The sequence below is a fragment of the Pseudophryne corroboree genome, chromosome 6, assembly GCF_028390025.1.
Source record: "Pseudophryne corroboree isolate aPseCor3 chromosome 6, aPseCor3.hap2, whole genome shotgun sequence".
NCBI classification, from domain to species: domain Eukaryota; kingdom Metazoa; phylum Chordata; class Amphibia; order Anura; family Myobatrachidae; genus Pseudophryne; species Pseudophryne corroboree.
In genome coordinates, this window is record NC_086449.1 from 25,879,803 (window position 1) to 25,902,188 (window position 22,386).

The 22,386-nt window shown below is 48.3% G+C and overlaps 1 protein-coding gene across 4 annotated transcripts in view; it reads left to right on the forward strand.

Annotated features, from left to right (window-relative positions):
- The window catches only part of LOC134935943 (very-long-chain 3-oxoacyl-CoA reductase-B-like), a 197,837-nt gene that overhangs the window by 158,705 nt on the left and 16,746 nt on the right, over positions 1–22,386 (forward strand). Inside the window, exon 4 of one of the 4 annotated variants that reach the window (XM_063930801.1) lies at positions 21,200–21,310. The exons of the other annotated variants lie outside the window; for them this stretch is intronic. Within the exon in view, the coding sequence (XP_063786871.1) occupies positions 21,200–21,310 (111 nt within the window). The remainder of the gene's footprint in view (positions 1–21,199; positions 21,311–22,386) is intronic. 4 annotated transcript variants of the gene reach the window in all.

The following is a 22,386-nucleotide window of genomic DNA, read 5'->3' on the forward strand; positions in this document are numbered from 1 at the left end:
TACCCCTTTCCTTGTTGTAGTAGGGGTACCTTGACTATTACTTGCTGGGAATACAGCTTGTGAATAGCTTCCAACACCGTCTCCCTGTCGGAGGGAGATGTTGGTAAAGCAGACTTCAGGAATCTGCGAGGAAGAGACGTCTCGAATTCCAATCTGTACCCCTGTGATACTACCTGCAGGATCCAGGGATCGACTTGCGAGTGAGCCCACTGCGCGCTGAAATTCTTGAGACGACCCCCCCACCGGACCTGAGTCCGCTAGTAAGGCCCCAGCGACATGCTGAGGACTTTTCAGAAGCGGGGGAGTGCTTCTGCTCCTGGGAAGGAGCTGCTTGCTGCAGTCTCTTACCCTTTCCTTTGCCTCAGGCAGATATGAATGGCCTTTTGCCCGCTTGTTCTTATGAGAACGAAAGGACTGAGGCTGAAAAGACGGTGTCTTTTTCTGTTGGGAGGTGACCTGAGGTAAAAAAGGTGGATTTTCCGGCTGTTGCCGTGGCCACCAAGTCCGATAGACCGACCCCAAATAATTCCTCCCCTTTATACGGCAAACTTCCATATGCCGCTTGGAATCCGCATCACCTGACCACTGTCGCGTCCATAAACTTCTTCTGGCAGAAATGGACAGCGCACTTACCCTTGATGCCAGAGTGCAAATATCCCTCTGTGCATCTCGCATATAAAGAAAATGCATCCTTTAAATGCTCTATAGTCAATAAAATATTGTCGCTATTCAGGGTATCAATATTTCCAGTCAGAGATTCCGACCAAACCCCCCCAGCACTGCACATCCATGCTGGGGCGAATGCTGGTCGCAGTATAACACCAGTATGTGTGTATATACTTTTTAGAGTATTTTCCAGCCTCCTATCAGCTGGATCTTTGAGGGCGGCTGTATCAGGAGACGGTAACGCCACTTGTTTTGATAAGCGTGTGAGCGCCTTATCTACCCTAGAGGGTGTTTCCCAGCGCGCCCTAACCTCTGGCGGGAAAGGGTATAATGCCAATAACTTCTCTGAAATTAGCAACTTCCTATCGGGGGTAACCCATGCTTCATCACACACTTCAATCAATTCATCTGATTCAGGAAAAACTACAGGTAGTTTTTTCACACCCCACATAATACCCATTTTTGTGGTACTTGTAGTATCAGAAATATGTAACGCCTCCTTCATTGCCGTGATTATGTAACGTGTGGCCCTACTGGAAAATACGTTTGTTTCTTCACCGTCGACACTGGAGTCAGTGTCCGTGTCTGTGTCTGTCAACCGACTGAGGTAATGGGCGTTTTAAAGCCCCTGACGGTGTTTGAGACGCCTGGACAGGTACTAATTGGTTTGCCGGCCGTCTCATATCGTCAACCGACCTTGTAGCGTGTTGACACTATCACGTAATTCCATAAATAAAGCCATCCATTCCGGTGTCGACTCCCTAGGGGGTGACATCCCATTACAGGCAATTGCTCCGCCTCCACACCAACATCGTCCTCATACCTGTCGACACACACGTACCGACACACAGCACACACACAGGGAATGCTCTGATAGAGGACAGGACCCCACTAGCCCTTTGGGGAGACAGAGGGAGAGTTTGCCAGCACACACCAAAGCGCTATAATTATACAGGGACAACCTTATAGTAAGTGTTTTCCCTTATAGCAGCTTAATATATAATAATATCGCCAAAAAATGCCCCCCCTCTCTGTTTTAACCCTGTTTCTGTAGTGCAGTGCAGGGGAGAGCCTGGGAGCCTTCCCACCAGCGGATCTGTGTGGGAAAAATGGCGCTGTGTGCTGAGGAGATAGGCCCCGCCCCCTTCACGGCGGGCTCTTCTCCCGGTTTTTTCTGTAATCCTGGCAGGGGTTAAATACATCCATATAGCCCAGGGGCTATATGTGATGTATTTTTAGCCAGTAAAGGTAATTACATTGCTGCCCAGGGCGCCCCCCCCCAGCGCCCTGCACCCTCAGTGACCGCGGTGTGAAGTGTGCCTGAGCGCAATGGCGCACAGCTGCAGTGCTGTGCGCTACCTTAAGAAGACTGGGAAGTCTTCAGCCGCCGATTTCTGGACCTCTTCTCTCTTCAGCATCTGTAAGGGGGCCGGCGGCGCGGCTCCGGTGACCCATCCAGGCTGTACCTGTGATCGTCCCTCTGGAGCTAGTGTCCAGTAGCCTAAGAAGCCAATCCATCCTGCACGCAGGTGAGTTCGCTTCTTCTCCCCTTAGTCCCGCGTTGCAGTGAGCCTGTTGCCAGCAGGACTCACTGAAAATAAAAAACCTAACAAACTTTTATTCTAAGCAGCTCTTTAGGAGAGCCACCTAGATTGCACCCTTCTCGGCCGGGCACAGAAATCTAACTGAGGCTTGGAGGAGGGTCATAGGGGGAGGAGCCAGTGCACACCACCTAGTGGTCAAACTTTTAATTTTGTGCCCTGTCTCCTGCGGAGCCGCTAATCCCCATGGTCCTGACGGAGTCCCCAGCATCCACTTAGGACGTCAGAGAAATATACTTTGTGCCCCTGTTGCATTTTGAGTCATTAAACGCAAAACACATCCCCTTAGCCGGGGGGCCAGTGCAAGCTTACCACCTGTGGGCGCCTTTTTTCCCCGGGGACTGCCTGAGAGACTGTATTGCGGGAAGGCCGGCCCTACTGGGGTTGGGGCCGCAACCCGACCCCCAAGCCAAGCTGACCCTGAGTGAAAGGCCCCCAGAGGATTATCAGGAGCACCTGCAGCCACGGGCGCCCTACTAGGCCCATTGCCGCAGCTCTCACCGTGCCCAGTCGAGACACCGTTTCAGTGGGGGGTAGGGGCAGACGCAGCACACCCATCAGACCCAGCACCCGCCGCACAGCCACGAGCGGTCTGCAGAAGGAGAGCCGTGTCAGCCAGGTGGCGGGACGGCAGGAGAAGCGCCTCGGATGGGGCATAGTTAAATACCACAGGAGCAGAGGGGAATAAAGAAAGCTGGGAAGTGGAAGGGGGTGATACAACAAGGGGAGACAGCTAGTGAAAAAGAAAAGTCCAAAAACGGAGTGGGAAAGGAGAATGCAGCAAGGAATGAGAGTATGAGAAAAGAAAACAAAGAAAAACCACAAAATGTACAGTATGGGAAACCCTGAGCAATGTAATGGGACACAGGGGGTCATTCCGAGTTGTTCGCTCGTTATTTTTTTTTTGCTACGGAGCGATTAGTCGCAAACTGCGCATGCGCAATGTTTGCAGTGCGCCTGCGGCAAGTAAATTTGCTCAAAAGTTTGGAATTTTACTCACGGCGTTACAAGGTTTTTTCATCGTTCTGCTGATCGTAGTGTGATTGATAGGAAGTGGGTGTTACTGGGCGGAAACTGCCCATTTTATGGGAGTGTGCGGAAAAACACAGGCGTTTCAGGGAAAAACGCGGGAGTGTCCGGAGAAACGGGGGAGTGGCTGGGCGAACGCTGGGTGTGTTTGTGGCGTCAAACCAGGAACGAAAAGGACTGAGCTGATCGCAGTGTAGGAGTAAGTCTCGAGCTACTCAGAAACTGCTAAGAAATTTCTATTCGCAATTCTGCTAATCTTTCGTTCACAATTCTGCTAAGCTAAGATACACTCCCAGAGGGCGGCGGCTTAGCGTGTGCAATGCTGCTAAAATCAGCTAGCGAGCGAACAACTCGGAATGAGGGCCACAGTGTATTCAGCCTTCCAGACCGACAAGAGGACTTTCAACCCCTCAAACTCCTCCCTATAAAGGCTACTAAAACCCTCCTACCCTCTACTACTGATAGGCCAAGCCTAAACCAATAATAAACAGCCTAATACCCTTGATCTGCCTAGCAACACAGCCTAAACTAACCAATCACAAAAATCAGAGACTCTTACATGTTTTGGGGCCTATTCAGCTCTCTCCCACTTTAAACATGCTTTACAATCATGCTTAAAGTTATATAAAGTTTTAATTAACTTTTTAGACTGTACAAAGGACAATTATAGGTAATATACTGCAGATTATGAGCCTAATTCAGCCCTGATCGCTGTGATGCTAATTTGCAGAGGTCTGTGATCAGACAGCCGCCGCCCAGGGAGAGTGAAAACCTGCCCCCTGCAAGTGTGCGAATGCATGCATACGCCATGCGAAAAATCCGCCAGACATCGGTCAGCTGCAAATCTGTCCGCAACTCCCTCACCATCAAATTATTTTTCCAGGCTGTGCGTAGCCCACAAACAGGCTGATCGACGCTGGAGCGGACGTCACACACCCTCCCTGAAACCGCTTGGGAACGCCTGCGTTGTTCCTAACACTCCCAGAAAACGGTCAGCTACCCCCCACAGCCGCGAACGCCTAGAAATTGAAATTTTCGCACCATTCGGTCGCTGTTTGGCGATGCGACTGCGCATTGTGGTACATACGCATGCGCAGTCATTCGCTAATCGCCCACTGTGCGAATTTGCACAACTGTGATCAGATCTGAATCGGTCCCTATAAGAGGTTCCACCACCAGGACAGGTAGGTACTGTCACGGCGGTGACGCTGGGGCTTCCGGACCAAAGGAGGGGGGTGATGGCAAATTCACAAGCGGAATCTCTACATTCCTTACAAGCAATAGTATCTATACAATGAATTAGTGGAGGACGATATGTCGGTAAGAACCACAGCGCTCAGAAGAAAACTGTAAAACTAATACATTTGAGTAAATAAATGTAGTAAACAAATAAAATATATTAACGGGGATTAAAGGGGAAGATACAAACTACAATTTATGATGGCAAAAACAGACTAAGATGAAAGATTGCGTAGGGAATATAATGTGACCGAGCAACATAAACGCACCGTCTGGGCTTGCGGAGCGCCGTTCAATGCATCACCTTGGCTCGGAAGGGGTTAATGTTTTGAGGTGGGAGGAACGTAGAGATAAGGTCCGGGAGGCTGATTGGCTGGATTGTGGATAGGGGCTGTCCTGCCATGCATATAGGCTGCTGACCTGGTACTTCCTGCCTCTTTTCCAGCTCTTCTCGTGTGGCTGCAAGTACTATTCAATTTACATATATATTCATATATCCTTCTTCTCTCTCATACTGCTCTAGAAATCCCTTTACACTTATTTACTCTCTCTCCTCTGTTCCTTTCCCTTCTATATCCCCTCTACTCAGTGGCGGATCCAGGGGGGGGGGGGGGGGGGGGGGGCACGCGGGCCCGTGCTCCCCCTGTCATGTCTGGTACTTAAAAAAAAAAAAAACACACAGTAGTGCCTTTAAAAAAGAAGCGGCGGCGCAGACGGCGCGCGCAGCGAGGAAGGGTCACGTTACGGCGGCAGCAGTACTAATGAGTCATAATGACTCATTACAGTGCGCTGCGTACAGCCGGAAGACTCGGAGGAGAGGAGAGGCTTTCCCCTTCTCTCCTCCACTCGGAGTCGCACGATAGAGCCGGCAGCCGGCAGCGCTGTATCACTACGCGTTGCGGATCGCTCTCAGTGGGTGGGGGGGCGCTATTTCCACCTGGAAGTCCGACGGGGACCTAACAGCTGTTTCTGATGTGTGTGCGGGTGGCGTTGCCCCTAATTCATGTAAGATGCCATGTGGGCATTAGAGATGAGCGGGTTCGGTTCCTCGGAATCCGAACCCGCCCGAACTTCTTGTTTTTTTACACGGGTCCGAGCGACTCGGATCTTCACGCCTTGCTCGGTTAACCCGAGCGCGCCCGAACGTCATCATCCCGCTGTCGGATTCTCGCGAGGCTCGGATTCTATCGCGAGACTCGGATTCTATATAAGGAGCCGCGCGTCGCCGCCATTTTCACACGTGCATTGAGATTCATAGGGAGAGGACGTGGCTGGCGTCCTCTCCGTTTATAGAGAAGAGAGTGAGACTAGAGTAGAGAGAGACACAGTAGTAATTTTGGGGAGCATTAGGAGGAGTACTACTACTACTTGCTGAAGTGATAGATAGATAGTGTGACTGTATAATGTATATCTGACTTGTGGGGGAGACACTGACAGTGGGGAGCAGTTAGAGTCTGAGAGCAGGACTCAGGAGTACATATAACGTACAGTGCACACTTTTGCTGCCAGAGTGCCACACTGCCATTGTGACCACACTGACCACCAGTATAATATATATTGTGATTGTCTGCTTAGGAGTACTACTTGCAAGTTGCTGATAGTGTGACCAGTGACCTGACCACCAGTTTAATAATCACCACCAGTTTAATATATATAATATATATATATATATATATATATATATATATATATATAATTGTATATAATATATATATAATATTGTATACCACCTACCCGTTTTTTTTTTTTTCTTCTTCTTTATACATACTACTATAGTAGCTTACTGTAGCAGTCTGCGGTGCTGCTGAGCTGACAGTGTCCAGCAGGTCCGTCATCAGTCATTACATAATAAATATATATACCTGTCCGGCTGCAGTACTAGTGATATTATATATATATATATATATATTGATTTCATCTCATTATCATCCAGTCTATATTAGCAGCAGACACAGTACGGTAGTCCACGGCTGTGGCTACCTCTGTGTCGGCAGTCGCTCGTCCATCCATAATTGTATACCACCTACCCGTGGTTTTTTTTTTCCCTTTCTTCTTTATACATACTACTATAGTAGCTTACTGTAGCAGTCTGCGGTGCTGCTGAGCTGACAGTGTCCAGCAGGTCCGTCATCAGTCATTACATAATAAATATATATACCTGTCCGGCTGCAGTACTAGTGATATTATATATATATATATATTGATTTCATCTCATTATCATCCAGTCTATATTAGCAGCAGACACAGTACGGTAGTCCACGGCTGTAGCTACCTCTGTGTCGGCAGTCGCTCGTCCATCCATAATTGTATACCACCTACCCGTGGTTTTTTTTTTTTCTTTCTTCTTTATACATACTACTATAGTAGCTTACTGTAGCAGTCTGCGGTGCTGCTGAGCTGACAGTGTCCAGCAGGTCTGTCATCAGTCATTACATAATAAATATATATACCTGTCCGGCTGCAGTACTAGTGATATTATATATATATATATATATATATATATTGATTTCATCTCATTATCATCCAGTCTATATTAGCAGCAGACACAGTACGGTAGTCCACGGCTGTAGCTACCTCTGTGTCGGCAGTCGCTCGTCCATCCATAATTGTATACCACCTACCCGTGTTTTTTTTTTCTTTCATTCTTCTTTATACATACTACTATAGTAGCTTACTGTAGCAGTCTGCGGTGCTGCTGAGCTGACAGTGTCCAGCAGGTCCGTCATCAGTCATTACATAATAAATATATATACCTGTCCGGCTGCAGTACTAGTGATATTATATATATATATATATATATATATATATTGATTTCATCTCATTATCATCCAGTCTATATTGGCAGCAGACACAGTACGGTAGTCCACGGCTGTAGCTACCTCTGTGTCGGCAGTCGCTCGTCCATCCATAATTGTATACCACCTACCCGTGGGTTTTTTTTTTCCTTTCTTCTTTATACATACTACTATAGTAGCTTACTGTAGCAGTCTGCGGTGCTGCTGAGCTAACAGTGTCCAGCAGGTCCGTCATCAGTCATTACATAATAAATATATATACCTGTCCGGCTGCAGTACTAGTGATATTATATATATATATATTGATTTCATCTCATTATCATCCAGTCTATATTAGCAGCAGACACAGTACGGTAGTCCACGGCTGTAGCTACCTCTGTGTCGGCAGTCGCTCGTCCATCCATAATTGTATACCACCTACCCGTGGGTTTTTTTTTTCTTTCTTCTTTATACATACTACTATAGTAGCTTACTGTAGCAGTCTGCGGTGCTGCTGAGCTGACAGTGTCCAGCAGGTCCGTCATCAGTCATTACATAATAAATATATATACCTGTCCGGCTGCAGTACTAGTGATATTATATATATATATATATATATATATATTGATTTCATCTCATTATCATCCAGTCTATATTAGCAGCAGACACAGTACGGTAGTCCACGGCTGTAGCTACCTCTGTGTCGGCAGTCGCTCGTTCATCCATAAGTATACTAGTATCCATCCATCTCCATTGTTTACCTGAGGTGCCTTTTAGTTGTGCCTATTAAAATATGGAGAACAAAAATGTTGAGGTTCCAAAATTAGGGAAAGATCAAGATCCACTTCCACCTCGTGCTGAAGCTGCTGCCACTAGTCATGGCCGAGACGATGAAATGCCAGCAACGTCGTCTGCCAAGGCCGATGCCCAATGTCATAGTACAGAGCATGTAAAATCCAAAACACCAAATATCAGTAAAAAAAGGACTCCAAAATCTAAAATAAAATTGTCGGAGGAGAAGCGTAAACTTGCCAATATGCCATTTACCACACGGAGTGGCAAGGAACGGCTGAGGCCCTGGCCTATGTTCATGGCTAGTGGTTCAGCTTCACATGAGGATGGAAGCACTCAGCCTCTCGCTAGAAAAATGAAAAGACTCAAGCTGGCAAAAGCAGTAGCACCGCAAAGAACTGTGCGTTCTTCGAAATCCCAAATCCACAAGGAGAGTCCAATTGTGTCGGTTGCGATGCCTGACCTTCCCAACACTGGACGTGAAGAGCATGCGCCTTCCACCATTTGCACGCCCCCTGCAAGTGCTGGAAGGAGCACCCGCAGTCCAGTTCCTGATAGTCAGATTGAAGATGTCAGTGTTGAAGTACACCAGGATGAGGAGGATATAGGTGTTGCTGGCGCTGGGGAGGAAATTGACCAGGAGGATTCTGATGGTGAGGTGGTTTGTTTAAGTCAGGCACCCGGGGAGACACCTGTTGTCCGTGGGAGGAATAGGGCCGTTGACATGCCTGGTGAAAATACCAAAAAAATCAGCTCTTCGGTGTGGAAGTATTTCAACAGAAATGCGGACAACAGGTGTCAAGCCGTGTGTTGCCTTTGTCAAGCTGTAATAAGTAGGGGTAAGGACGTTAACCACCTCGGAACATCCTCCCTTATACGTCACCTGCAGCGCATTCATAATAAGTCAGTGACAAGTTCAAAAACTTTGGGTGACAGCGGAAGCAGTCCACTGACCAGTAAATCCCTTCCTCTTGTAACCAAGCTCACGCAAACCACCCCACCAACTCCCTCAGTGTCAATTTCCTCCTTCCCCAGGAATGCTAATAGTCCTGCAGGCCATGTCACTGGCAATTCTGACGATTCCTCTCCTGCCTGGGATTCCTCCGATGCATCCTTGCGTGTAACGCCTACTGCTGCTGGCGCTGCTGTTGTTGCTGCTGGGAGTCGATGGTCATCCCAGAGGGGAAGTCGTAAGCCCACTTGTACTACTTCCAGTAAGCAATTGACTGTCCAACAGTCCTTTGCGAGGAAGATGAAATATCACAGCAGTCATCCTGTTGCAAAGCGGATAACTGAGGCCTTGACAACTATGTTGGTGTTAGACGTGCGTCCGGTATCCGCCGTTAGTTCACAGGGAACTAGACAATTTCTTGAGGTAGTGTGCCCCCGTTACCAAATACCATCTAGGTTCCACTTCTCTAGGCAGGCGATACCGAGAATGTACACGGACGTCAGAAAAAGACTCACCAGTGTCCTAAAAAATGCAGTTGTACCCAATGTCCACTTAACCACGGACATGTGGACAAGTGGAGCAGGGCAGGGTCAGGACTATTGTGTAGTGCAATATTCAGCAATATTGTGTGTGCATTAAATATGGGCAAATTCCAGCACGTCCCATGTTTTGCACATACCTTGAATTTGGTGGTGCAGAATTTTTTAAAAAACGACAGGGGCGTGCAAGAGATGCTGTCGGTGGCCAGAAGAATTGCGGGACACTTTCGGCGTACAGGCACCACGTACAGAAGACTGGAGCAACACCAAAAACGCCTGAACCTGCCCTGCCATCATCTGAAGCAAGAAGTGGTAACGAGGTGGAATTCAACCCTATATATGCTTCAGAGGTTGGAGGAGCAGCAAAAGGCCATTCAAGCCTATACAATTCAGCACGATATAGGAGGTGGAATGCACCTGTCTCAAGCGCAGTGGAGAATGATTTCAACGTTGTGCAAGGTTCTGCTGCCCTTTGAACTTGCCACACGTGAAGTCAGTTCAGACACTGCCAGCCTGAGTCAGGTCATTCCCCTCATCAGGCTTTTGCAGAAGAAGCTGGAGACATTGAAGGAGGAGCTAACACGGAGCGATTCCGCTAGGCATGTGGGACTTGTGGATGGAGCCCTTAATTCGCTTAACAAGGATTCACGGGTGGTCAATCTGTTGAAATCAGAGCACTACATTTTGGCCACCGTGCTCGATCCTAGATTTAAAACCTACCTTGGATCTCTCTTTCCGGCAGACACAAGTCTGCTGGGGTTCAAAGACCTGCTGGTGAGAAAATTGTCAAGTCAAGCGGAACGCGACCTGTCAACATCTCCTCCTTCACATTCTCCCGCAACTGGGGGTGCGAGGAAAAGGCTCAGAATTCCGAGCCCACCCGCTGGCGGTGATGCAGGGCAGTCTGGAGCGACTGCTGATGCTGACATCTGGTCCGGACTGAAGGACCTGACAACGATTACGGACATGTCGTCTACTGTCACTGCATATGATTCTCTCCCCATTGAAAGAATGGTGGAGGATTATATGAGTGACCGCATCCAAGTAGGCACGTCACACAGTCCGTACTTATACTGGCAGGAAAAAGAGGCAATTTGGAGGCCCTTGCACAAACTGGCTTTATTCTACCTAAGTTGCCCTCCCACAAGTGTGTACTCCGAAAGAGTGTTTAGTGCCGCCGCTCACCTTGTCAGCAATCGGCGTACGAGGTTACTTCCAGAAAATGTGGAGAAGATGATGTTCATTAAAATGAATTATAATCAATTCCTCCGCGGAGACATTGACCAGCAGCAATTGCCTCCACAAAGTACACAGGGAGCTGAGATGGTAGATTCCAGTGGGGACGAATTGATAATCTGTGAGGAGGGGGATGTACACGGTGATATATCGGAGGGTGATGATGAGGTGGACATCTTGCCTCTGTAGAGCCAGTTTGTGCAAGGAGAGATTAATTGCTTCTTTTTTGGGGGGGGTCCAAACCAACCCGTCATATCAGTCACAGTCGTGTGGCAGACCCTGTCACTGAAATGATGGGTTGGTTAAAGTGTGCATGTCCTGTTTTGTTTATACAACATAAGGGTGGGTGGGAGGGCCCAAGGACAATTCCATCTTGCACCTCTTTTTTCTTTTCTTTTTCTTTGCGTCATGTGCTGTTTGGGGAGGGTTTTTTGGAAGGGACATCCTGCGTGACACTGCAGTGCCACTCCTAGATGGGCCAGGTGTTTGTGTCGGCCACTAGGGTCGCTTATCTTACTCACACAGCTACCTCATTGCGCCTCTTTTTTTCTTTGCGTCATGTGCTGTTTGGGGTGTGTTTTTTGGAAGGGCCATCCTGCGTGACACTGCAGTGCCACTCCTAGATGGGCTAGGTGTTTGTGTCGGCCACTAGGGTCGCTTATCTTACTCACACAGCTACCTCATTGCGCCTCTTTTTTTCTTTGCGTCATGTGCTGTTTGGGGAGTGTTTTTTGGAAGGGCCATCCTGCGTGACACTGCAGTGCCACTCCTAGATGGGCCAGGTGTTTGTGTCGGCCACTAGGGTCGCTTATCTTACTCACACAGCTACCTCATTGCGCCTCTTTTTTTCTTTGCGTCATGTGCTGTTTGGGGAGTGTTTTTTGGAAGGGCCATCCTGCGTGACACTGCAGTGCCACTCCTAGATGGGCCAGGTGTTTGTGTCGGCCACTAGGGTCGCTTATCTTAGTCACACAGCTACCTCATTGGGCTCTTTTTTTCTTTGCGTCATGTGCTGTTTGGGGAGTGTTTTTTGGAAGGGCCATCCTGCGTGACACTGCAGTGCCACTCCTAGATGGGCCAGGTGTTTGTGTCGGCCACTCACACAGTGTTATGATTTCCGTACTCCAGACCAGATGAGATCTTATGGCAGAGGTCTGAGTACTGGAAAGATATGCTGGTTACGGGAGCAGGAAAGCCTAGTAACCCCTGGCGCCCTAACTCCGTTGTCTCGCCCGTGTTATCAGAAATCCCCTGCGAGACTATGGTTGCTTGAGCCCATGGCAGCCGCGTTCGAAAGGCGGATTATGTCTGCCCAACCCCGATGCCCCCTCAGGTCTTAATGGGAGACAAAGGGAAATCCGAGACAGGGTGATAACAAGGGGCCCTCTGACTAAGCAACCAGACCAGGGGTTACAAGCTATCTAACTTAACCAAAAGTATGTGCGGACAAACCGCCAGGGAAAAGGACAACCAAAGATCCACTGATCCCTTACTCCTATCCAGCACCGCTGGATACCAGAGTGGACTAGTGGGAGCGGAATCCTCCGCAAAAGCTCCGGAACACAATAAAACTAAATAATAAATAGTAAGCGGTCAAGCCGCAACACACGGCTACGCCGTGACTCACGAACACCACTGGATGTTAAAGGTGCTCGGTAGGACTCCAGGAAAGATGACAAATTCCGAGTACTGGATCACTGAGGACAGGAACAACCGGATGGAGCAGGACTGGAAACTCTCTGTAACAGACACAGCAACAGGAAGCTAACACCGGCGTCTGTGAGAAGTCCTGAGAGTGCTTTTATTTAGAACCCCTCCAATCCGGATCCAGACAGGGTAATGTTAATTATGCCGTGCAGCTGCATGCTGCACGGCCAGGATGCAATTTGACCTGATTCATTAGACCTAGCAACGGGGAACGCGGTCCGACAGTGGCGTCCCCGTTGCTATGGTCAGAGCGGCTCCGTGCGCCCGGCGTCTAGCGTTGCTAGGGAGCCGGCGGCTGTCTGCCTGCGGCGTCCCTAGTTGCTAGGCGCCGGGCCGCACTGACGGGCGGACCCTCGGCGCCTAATAGTAGCCCCCCCTTGAGGAGGGGTCAAGGAACCCCTAAGGCCAGGCTTCTGAGGAAATTCTCGAAGAAACGCCCTTTTGAGCCTCGGGGCATGGAGATCCTCATCCAGGACCCAAGACCTTTCCTCTGGACCATAACCTCTCCAATGCACCAAAAAATAAAGCCGACCCCGGGACAACTTGGAATCGAGAACCTTCTCCACTAAGAACTCCTGCTGACCCTGTACGTCTATTGGTGATTTCCCCTGAGAGATCTTGCGAGGAAATTTACTGGACGAAACATAAGGTTTTAACAAGGAGCAATGGAAGGTATTTCCGATCCGTAAAGTTTTTGGTAACCGTAACCGGAAAGCCACTGGATTGACTTTTTTGATAATTTGAAATGGTCCAATAAATTTAGGACCCAATCTGGCTGAGGTTTGTCGAAGTTTAATGTTGCGAGTCGACAACCATACCCTATCTCCAACTTTGAAAGTGCACGGCCGCCGGAGCCTGTCAGAAAAAATTTTCTCCCGAAATGCCGCTTTTCTGAGAGCCAGGTGCACTTTTCTCCAAATGAGTTTGAGATGAGAGGTCAAGGTCAGTGAGGAGACAGAGGAATGTTGAAAAAAGGAATTAGCTCTAGGGTGAAAACCAAAAACTGTAAAAAATGGAGATACATTGGTGGAGGAATGACAGGCATTGTTGTAAGCAAACTCAGCTAACGGAAGAAACTCAGACCAGTCATTTTGGAGTTTGGCCGAGTACAAACGCAAATATTGTTTTAATGATTGATTGACTCGCTCAGTCTGCCCGTTGGATTGGGGATGGTAGCCAGACGTTAAAGATAATTTCATCTTCAATGAGGCACAAAAAGATTTCCAAAATTGTGCAATGAATTGTGGACCCCGATCAGAAACAATATCAGTGGGTAACCCATGGAGTCTGAAAACATGGCGGAGGAACAAGACTGCCAATCCCTGGGCAGATGGCAATCGGGGAAGAGCAATAAAATGGGCCATTTTGCTAAAACGGTCCACTACCACCCATATGACTCGGCATCCGGCTGACAGAGGGAGGTCCACCACAAAATCCATGGAAATATGAGACCATGGCCTAAGAGGAACATTCAAGGGCATAAGTTGACCGATAGGCAAGGAACGGGGAACCTTATGCTGTGCACAGACCTGACAAGAAAAAACAAACTCCTTAATGTCTTTGGAAAGACCAGGCCACCATACCGAGCGGGAAACTAATTCAAAAGTCTTAGCGATCCCCGGATGCCCGGCAACTTTGCTATCGTGAAACTCTGTCAAAACCGTTGCTCTCAAAAACTCGGGGACATAAAGACGACCAGCAGGAGTATTACCAGGAGCTTGATGTTGAAGCTGCTTCAACTGGGTAAATAAATCTTGTGTGAGGCCTGCCCGAATGACTGAAGACGGAAGTATGGGAGTAACAGGACTGTTGTCTGGAACTGGAAGAAAACTGCGTGATAGGGCATCTGCCTTGGTATTCTTGGAACCTGGCCTGAAGGTGATAAAGAACTTGAAACGAGTAAAAAAATAAAGCCCAACGAGCTTGCCGGGCATTAAGCCGTTTGGCTGATTCGATGTATTGAAGATTTTTGTGATCAGTCAAAACTGAAATGGTATGAGTGGCTCCTTCAAGCCAATGCCTCCACTCCTCAAAAGCCCATTTAATAGCCAGTAATTCCCGGTTACCAACATCGTAGTTGGATTCAGCAGATGAGAATTTCCTGGACATGAAGGCACAAGGATGTAATTCTAGGGAATCCGGATCCTTCTGAGACAGGATAGCCCCTACTCCAACCTCCGAGGCATCGACCTCAACAATGAAAGGCAATTCTGGGTTGGGATGTCTGAGGACAGGGGCTGAGACAAAGGCTTGTTTCAAGGCCTGAAAAGATAACTCCGCATCACGTGACCAGTTGGTAGGATCTGCTCCCTTCTTAGTCAGTGCCACAATGGGAGCAACTAGGTCAGAGAAAGAGTGAATAAATCTTCTATAGTAATTTGCAAACCCTAAAAAGCGCTGAATTGCTTTTAAATTGGTGGGTTGCGCCCAACTAAGGATGGCTTGGAGCTTCTTTGGTTCCATACAGAATCCCCGAGGGGAAATAATGTACCCTAAAAAGGATACCTCCGTGACATGAAATTCACACTTCTCCAGCTTGGCATATAGGTGATTTTCACGTAATTTTTTTAGAACCTGACGCACCTGGGTAACATGTTGTTCTATAGAGTCAGAATATATCAAAATATCGTCTAAGTAGACTACAACGAATTTTCCAAGAAATTCACGGAGCACATCGTTAATGAGATCCTGGAAAACTGCCGGAGCGTTGGACAGGCCGAAAGGCATAACCAGATACTCATAGTGGCCTGACTGAGTACTGAATGCCGTTTTCCACTCATCCCCTGACTTGATTCTGATGAGGTTATATGCTCCTCTCAGGTCAATCTTAGAAAAAATCACCGCCGAACGTAGCTGATCAAAGAGGACAGAAATCAGCGGCAAAGGGTAAGTATTCTTTACAGAGATTTTATTCAAGGCTCTAAAGTCGATGCAAGGTCTGAGTGATCCATCCTTCTTCTCCACGAAGAAGAAGCCTGCACTTAAAGGGGATTTAGATGGCCTGATAAATCCTTTCCCTAGGCTTTCTTTAACATACTCATTCATGGCCACAGTTTCAGGTCCGGACAATGCATATAACCTTCCCTTAGGCAAAGTGGCACCAGGAATTAACTCAATAGAACAATCATAAGGCCTATGGGGAGGCAGAATATCCGCATTGCCCTTGGAAAATACATCAACAAAATCCTGGTATACCACAGGAATGGGTGCGGGAATGACAGCAGCAATTCTGATGGGAAGCGTAATACATTCCTTATTACAGATGGTACCCCATTGTAAGATCTCCCCCAACTGACAATCAATGATGGGATTATGAAAGGCCAGCCAAGGGTGACCCAGAACCACAGGAACTGCTGGGCAATGGGTAAGAAAAAACTCAATCTTTTCAGAATGCAGAGCTCCTACTGAAAGTAGAACAGAAGGTGTACAGAGAGAAATAACCCCATTGGACAAGGGACTCCCATCTAAACCATGCATGGTGATACACCTACCCAAGGCTAACTGAGGAATACCTAAGGCCTTGGCCCATGTTAAATCCATAAAGTTCCCTGCAGCTCCACTGTCCACAAAAGCCGAGACCGAAGAACAGAGGCTGCCAAAGGAAACTTTAGCTGGAACCAACAGTGAATTATTTGAGGAGATAAGCTGTAGACCAAAGTCAACCCCCTCACAACTCACTTGGTCGAGGCGTTTCCCGACTTGTTCGGACAACTACGGGCAAAATGTCCCTTACCCCCACAGTATAAACAAAGACCAGAATTTTGCCTTCTGGTTCTTTCTTCTGGAGACAGTTTGGAGAGGCCTATCTGCATGGGCTCCTCTATGTCCACAGGAATGGAAAAAACACAAGGAGTAGACCCGACAGATGCTCCTTTTTCAGCCCTCCGCTCTCTGAGACGACGATCAATCTTAATAGAGAGCTCCATGAGTTTATCGAGAGTCTCAGGAGCGGGATACTGAAGGAGACTGTCTTTTATAGACTCGGATAAGCCGAGGCGAAACTGACTGCGCAAGGCTGGGTCATTCCATCCACAGTCGTTCGACCAACGGCGAAACTCTGTACAATAAATCTCTGCGGGATTCCTACCCTGTCTGAGAGCACGCAACTGACTCTCGGCGGATGCCTCTCTATCAGGGTCGTCATACAAAAGCCCTAAGGACCCCAGAAAGGCGTCTACAGACAATAAAGCTGGATCGTCTGTCTTTAAACCAAAAGCCCAGGTCTGAGGATCCCCCTGTAGCAGAGAAATAATAATTCCTACCCGCTGAGATTCCGTACCTGAGGATACTGGTCTTAAACGAAAATACAGTTTACAAGACTCTTTAAAATTAAAAAAACTGCTTTCTATCCCCAGAAAAACGGTCAGGCAGATGCATTTTTGGTTCAGGAATGACCCTCGGGGAAGTCCGTAACAGATCTTCCTGTGACCTCACCCGAAGGGACAGATCCTGAACCATCTGAGTAAGCTCTTGGATCTGGCTAACTAAAAGCTGGCCAGGATTTGGCCCAACACCGGTGGGATTCATGAAGCTGACAAAATCTCCCAACTGAATAAGGGAAAAAATTAACTCCTGTTAATTTTAAATTTTAGTCTGGCCGGTGTTAATGTTATGATTTCCGTACTCCAGACCAGATGAGATCTTATGGCAGAGGTCTGAGTACTGGAAAGATATGCTGGTTACGGGAGCAGGAAAGCCTAGTAACCCCTGGCGCCCTAACTCCGTTGTCTCGCCCGTGTTATCAGAAATCCCCTGCGAGACTATGGTTGCTTGAGCCCATGGCAGCCGCGTTCGAAGGGCGGATTATGTCTGCCCAACCCCGATGCCCCCTCAGGTCTTAATGGGAGACAAAGGGAAATCCGAGACAGGGTGATAACAAGGGGCCCTCTGACTAAGCAACCAGACCAGGGGTTACAAGCTATCTAACTTAACCAAAAGTATGTGCGGACAAACCGCCAGGGAAAAGGACAACCAAAGATCCACTGATCCCTTACTCCTATCCAGCACCGCTGGATACCAGAGTGGACTAGTGGGAGCGGAATCCTCCGCAAAAGCTCCGGAACACAATAAAACTAAATAATAAATAGTAAGTGGTCAAGCCGCAACGCACGGCTACGCCGTGACTCACGAACACCACTGGATGTTAAAGGTGCTCGGTAGGACTCCAGGAAAGATGACAAATTCCGAGTACTGGATCACTGAGGACAGGAACAACCGGATGGAGCAGGACTGGAAACTCTCTGTAACAGACACAGCAACAGGAAGCTAACACCGGCGTCTGTGAGAAGTCCTGAGAGTGCTTTTATTTAGAACCCCTCCAATCCGGATCCAGACAGGGTAATGTTAATTATGCCGTGCAGCTGCATGCTGCACGGCCAGGATGCAATTTGACCTGATTCATTAGACCTAGCAACGGGGAACGCGGTCCGACAGTGGCGTCCCCGTTGCTATGGTCAGAGCGGCTCCGTGCGCCCGGCGTCTAGCGTTGCTAGGGAGCCGGCGGCTGTCTGCCTGCGGCGTCCCTAGTTGCTAGGCGCCGGGCCGCACTGACGGGCGGACCCTCGGCGCCTAACACACAGCTACCTCATTGCGCCTCTTTTTTTCTTTGCGTCATGTGCTGTTTGGGGAGGGTTTTTTGGAAGGGACATCCTGCGTGACACTGCAGTGCCACTCCTAGATGGGCCAGGTGTTTGTGTCGGCCACTAGGGTCGCTTATCTTACTCACACAGCTACCTCATTGCGCCTCTTTTTTTCTTTGCGTCATGTGCTGTTTGGGGAGTGTTTTTTGGAAGGGCCATCCTGCGTGACACTGCAGTGCCACTCCTAGATGGGCCCGGTGTTTGTGTCAGCCACTAGGGTCGCTTATCTTACTCACACAGCTACCTCATTGCGCCTCTTTTTTTCTTTGCGTCATGTGCTGTTTGGGGAGTGTTTTTTGGAAGGGCCATCCTGCGTGACACTGCAGTGCCACTCCTAGATGGGCCCGGTGTTTGTGTCGGCCACTAGGGTCGCTTATCTTACTCACACAGCTACCTCATTGCGCCTCTTTTTTTCTTTGCGTCATGTGCTGTTTGGGGAGTGTTTTTTGGAAGGGCCATCCTGCGTGACACTGCAGTGCCACTCCTAGATGGGCCCGGTGTTTGTGTCGGCCACTAGGGTCGCTTATCTTACTCACACAGCTACCTCATTGCGCCTCTTTTTTTCTTTGCGTCATGTGCTGTTTGGGGAGTGTTTTTTGGAAGGGCCATCCTGCGTGACACTGCAGTGCCACTCCTAGATGGGCCCGGTGTTTGTGTCGGCCACTAGGGTCGCTTAGCTTAGTCATCCAGCGACCTCGGTGCAAATTTTAGGACTAAAAATAATATTGTGAGGTGTGAGGTATTCAGAATAGACTGAAAATGAGTGGAAATTATGGTTTTTGAGGTTAATAATACTTTGGGATCAAAATGACCCCCAAATTCTATGATTTAAGCTGTTTTTTAGTGTTTTTTTAAAAAAACACCCGAATCCAAAACACACCCGAATCCAACAAAAAAAATTCGGTGAGGTTTTGCCAAAACGCGGTCGAACCCAAAACACGGCCGCGGAACCGAACCCAAAACCAAAACACAAAACCCGAAAAATTTCAAGTGCACATCTCTAGTGGGCATGCCTTGGCACCAGGAGTTGGCTTCTCTTTACTGGTATGTTTCCACAGAGTAGAGTCATTTACAGCTGTGTGTCTAACTACAGAAACATATGTCTGCAAATATATATACTGTATGGGGTATATTTACTAAGGTCCCGATTTTGACCGAGATTATGTTTTTTCTTCAAAGTGTCATCTCTGGAATTTACTAAACTCAAATCATGGCAGTGATGAGGGCATTCGTATTATTTTGGAAGTCCTAGGAAAAAATTATGAATCAATACACCATCGGTCAAATACGCCAGGAATTTGGTAGAAATCAGTCATTTACTAAAAAGTGCAAATCACAAACACTGCCGACAATAGCCAAACACTGCCGTGCTAAAATACAAATCGTGAAAAAGTGCTAAAAAAAAACAGACCTACTTTTTTTTACCGTGTTCGGATAGGCATGCACGGATCCATGAGATCTGTGCATGTTTTTCAGTGGGAAGGGGTGGGAAAGTGTTATGTTGTTTAAAAAAAAATGCGTGGGGTCCCCCCTCCTAAGCCAAACCAGCCTCGGGCTCTTTGAGCCGGCCCTGGTTGAAAAAATATGGGGGGAAAAATGTCAGGGGTTCCCCCATATTTAAACAACCAGCACCGGGCTCTGCGCCTGGTCCTGGTTCCAAAAATATGGGGGACAAAAAGCGTAGGGGTCCCCCATATTTCTGAAACCAGCACCGGGCTCCACTAGCCAGATACATAATGCCATAGCCGGGGGACACTTTTATATAGGTCCCTGCGGCCCTGGCATTACATACCCAACTAGTCACCCCTGGCCGGGGTACCCTGGAGGAGTGGGGACCCCTTCAATCAAGGGGTGCCCCCCCCCCCCCTCCAGCCACCCAAGGGCCAGGGGTGAAGCCCGAGGCTGTCCCCCCCCATCCAAGGGCAGCGGTTGGGGGGCTGATAGCCTTTTTGTCAAAAAATGAATATTGTTTTTAGTAGCAGTACTACAAGTCCCAGCAAGCCTCCCCCACAAGCTGGTACTTGGAGAACCACAAGTACCAGCATGCGGTGGAAAACCGGGCCCGCTGGTACCTGTAGTAGTACTACTACTAAAAAAATACCCCAATAAAAACAGAAGACACACACCTTGAAAGTAAAAGTTTAATACATACATCCACACCTCCATATACACATACTTACCTATGTTCACACGAGGGTCGGTCCTTTCTCCATGTAGAATCCATGGTGTACCTGTTGAAAAAATGATACTCACAAAATCCAGTGTAGATAGCTCCTCTTCTTTTCTATTTGTAATCCTGGTACTTTGCAAAATAACAAAACGGACACCCGACCTCGCACTGAAAGGGGCCCCATGTTTTCACATGGGACCCCTTTCCCCGAATGCCAGGAACCCCCCCTGACTTCTGTCTAAGAGAGTTCCATCAGCCAATCAGGAAGCGCCACGGTGTGGCACCCTCCTGATTGGCTGTGTGCTCCTGTAGTGTATGACAGGCAGCACACGGCAGTGTTACAATGTAACGCCTATGCGCTCCATTGTAACCAATGGTGGGAACTTTGTGGTCAGCGGCTGACCTCGGCTGACCACAAAGGTGTGTTTTCCCGCCTCTTAGCCACTCCGGGTTAGTAAATTCCCGTCAGCAGAGTACGGTTCAGCTGCCTCAGTTTATTAATCTATTATAGTGATAGGTGGTTTTAAGCTAAAAGAAAACAAAAAAACAGATACTCAGGGCTACATATACTAAGCAGCAGTTTTTTACCATAGAATTTCAAACAGCAATAATATTAATTGACCACCATTTGGATGATCTTTACCTAGTTTAGCAATAGGACCATTGGGGGGTGTAAAAGTTTCCAGAGGGCGTATAGTGTGTACACGTAATGATACCACCATCTGGTGTGACTGTGATACCAATTGGCTTCATCCTGGCAGGAGAACCGGTTCCCCGCCATGGGTACAGCTAGAATAGAGTTCTTCATCAGGCTGCTGAGTATGTTTGTGACCTGCGTGTATGTTACCTCCACAGAGCTCCAGACTGGGCGCAAAACCAAGATTATCCAGGTGGATTTCACAGGAGGACCTGAAATCTACCCCAAAATTGAAGAAGGCTTAAAGGACCTGGACATTGGAATCCTTGGTAGTTATCAAACCAGGACTTGTGTTTCTTTCTGACGTTGTGGGTAAAGCACATTGGGCCTCATTCAGGTCCGGTTGTTATCTGTGCGTACACAAATGGGTCCAGCGACACAGGGCACAGGGGCGGCATCAGACTGTCAGCGAATGACAGTCTGATACCGTTTGTGGGCGGGGAGGGGGTGGCAACGGTCTCTAATTGTGAAAACGGAGGCGTGTCACCGCCGTTTAGAGGGAGGGAAGAGGCCAGGGATCTCAGTCGTTGGATGGCGGTTTCCTGGCCTCTGCGATGGGTTACTTATGCATACCCATGGTGCCGGGGAGGATCCGATACTGTGTCCTTGCGCGCAGTTTGGATCAATAATGCAGCAGGAGGCATGACTCCCCCTATTAGTGCTATCGTTGCTACTGCTGCCACTACTTCTACACTATGTAAGCACCAGTGGTTGCCCCTAGGGAGTAACGCTGTGTGATATCCCAATTCCCTATAGTCTCTAAAGTGATTCATGCAGTGGACAGGAGATATTATCCTGCACTCAGGTGCATTCTCCAGTTAGACTTCCACATTTTGGCGAGTTCCCCAGGTTCCTGAGAGAGTAGCGCACATAATATTAAACCCCACCCCTCCCTGCATACTGCTGCGCATTACTGCGTTTCCCGAGGGTGCCATTATGGTGGGAATAGCGTGACCACGCCCACACATCAGCACACTGGACCTCCCTTTGAGCGATCCTGTGGATGGGGCACCTTAGAAAGTAAACAAGTACGCTCAGGGAGTTCTAGAAATGCAAAAGCATCCTTGGATGGAAATAAAGTGGACCGAGATAAAGTACCAGCCAATCAGCTCCTAACTGTCATTTTTCAAACCCAGCCTGTAACATGGCAGTGATTGGCTGGTACTTTATCTCCTTCCACTTTACCTTTATCCAAGGCTTAGTAAATAGACTCAAAAGTCGTTGGGACAGAAAAGTGTGACCAGCAACGGTAAGAATGGACATATCGCTTGCCAGGCCAGTTAGGTGCCAGGGAGCGCGAGTCAGCCGGCTGATCACCTCCTACATGCCCACAAAAATCTAAAAA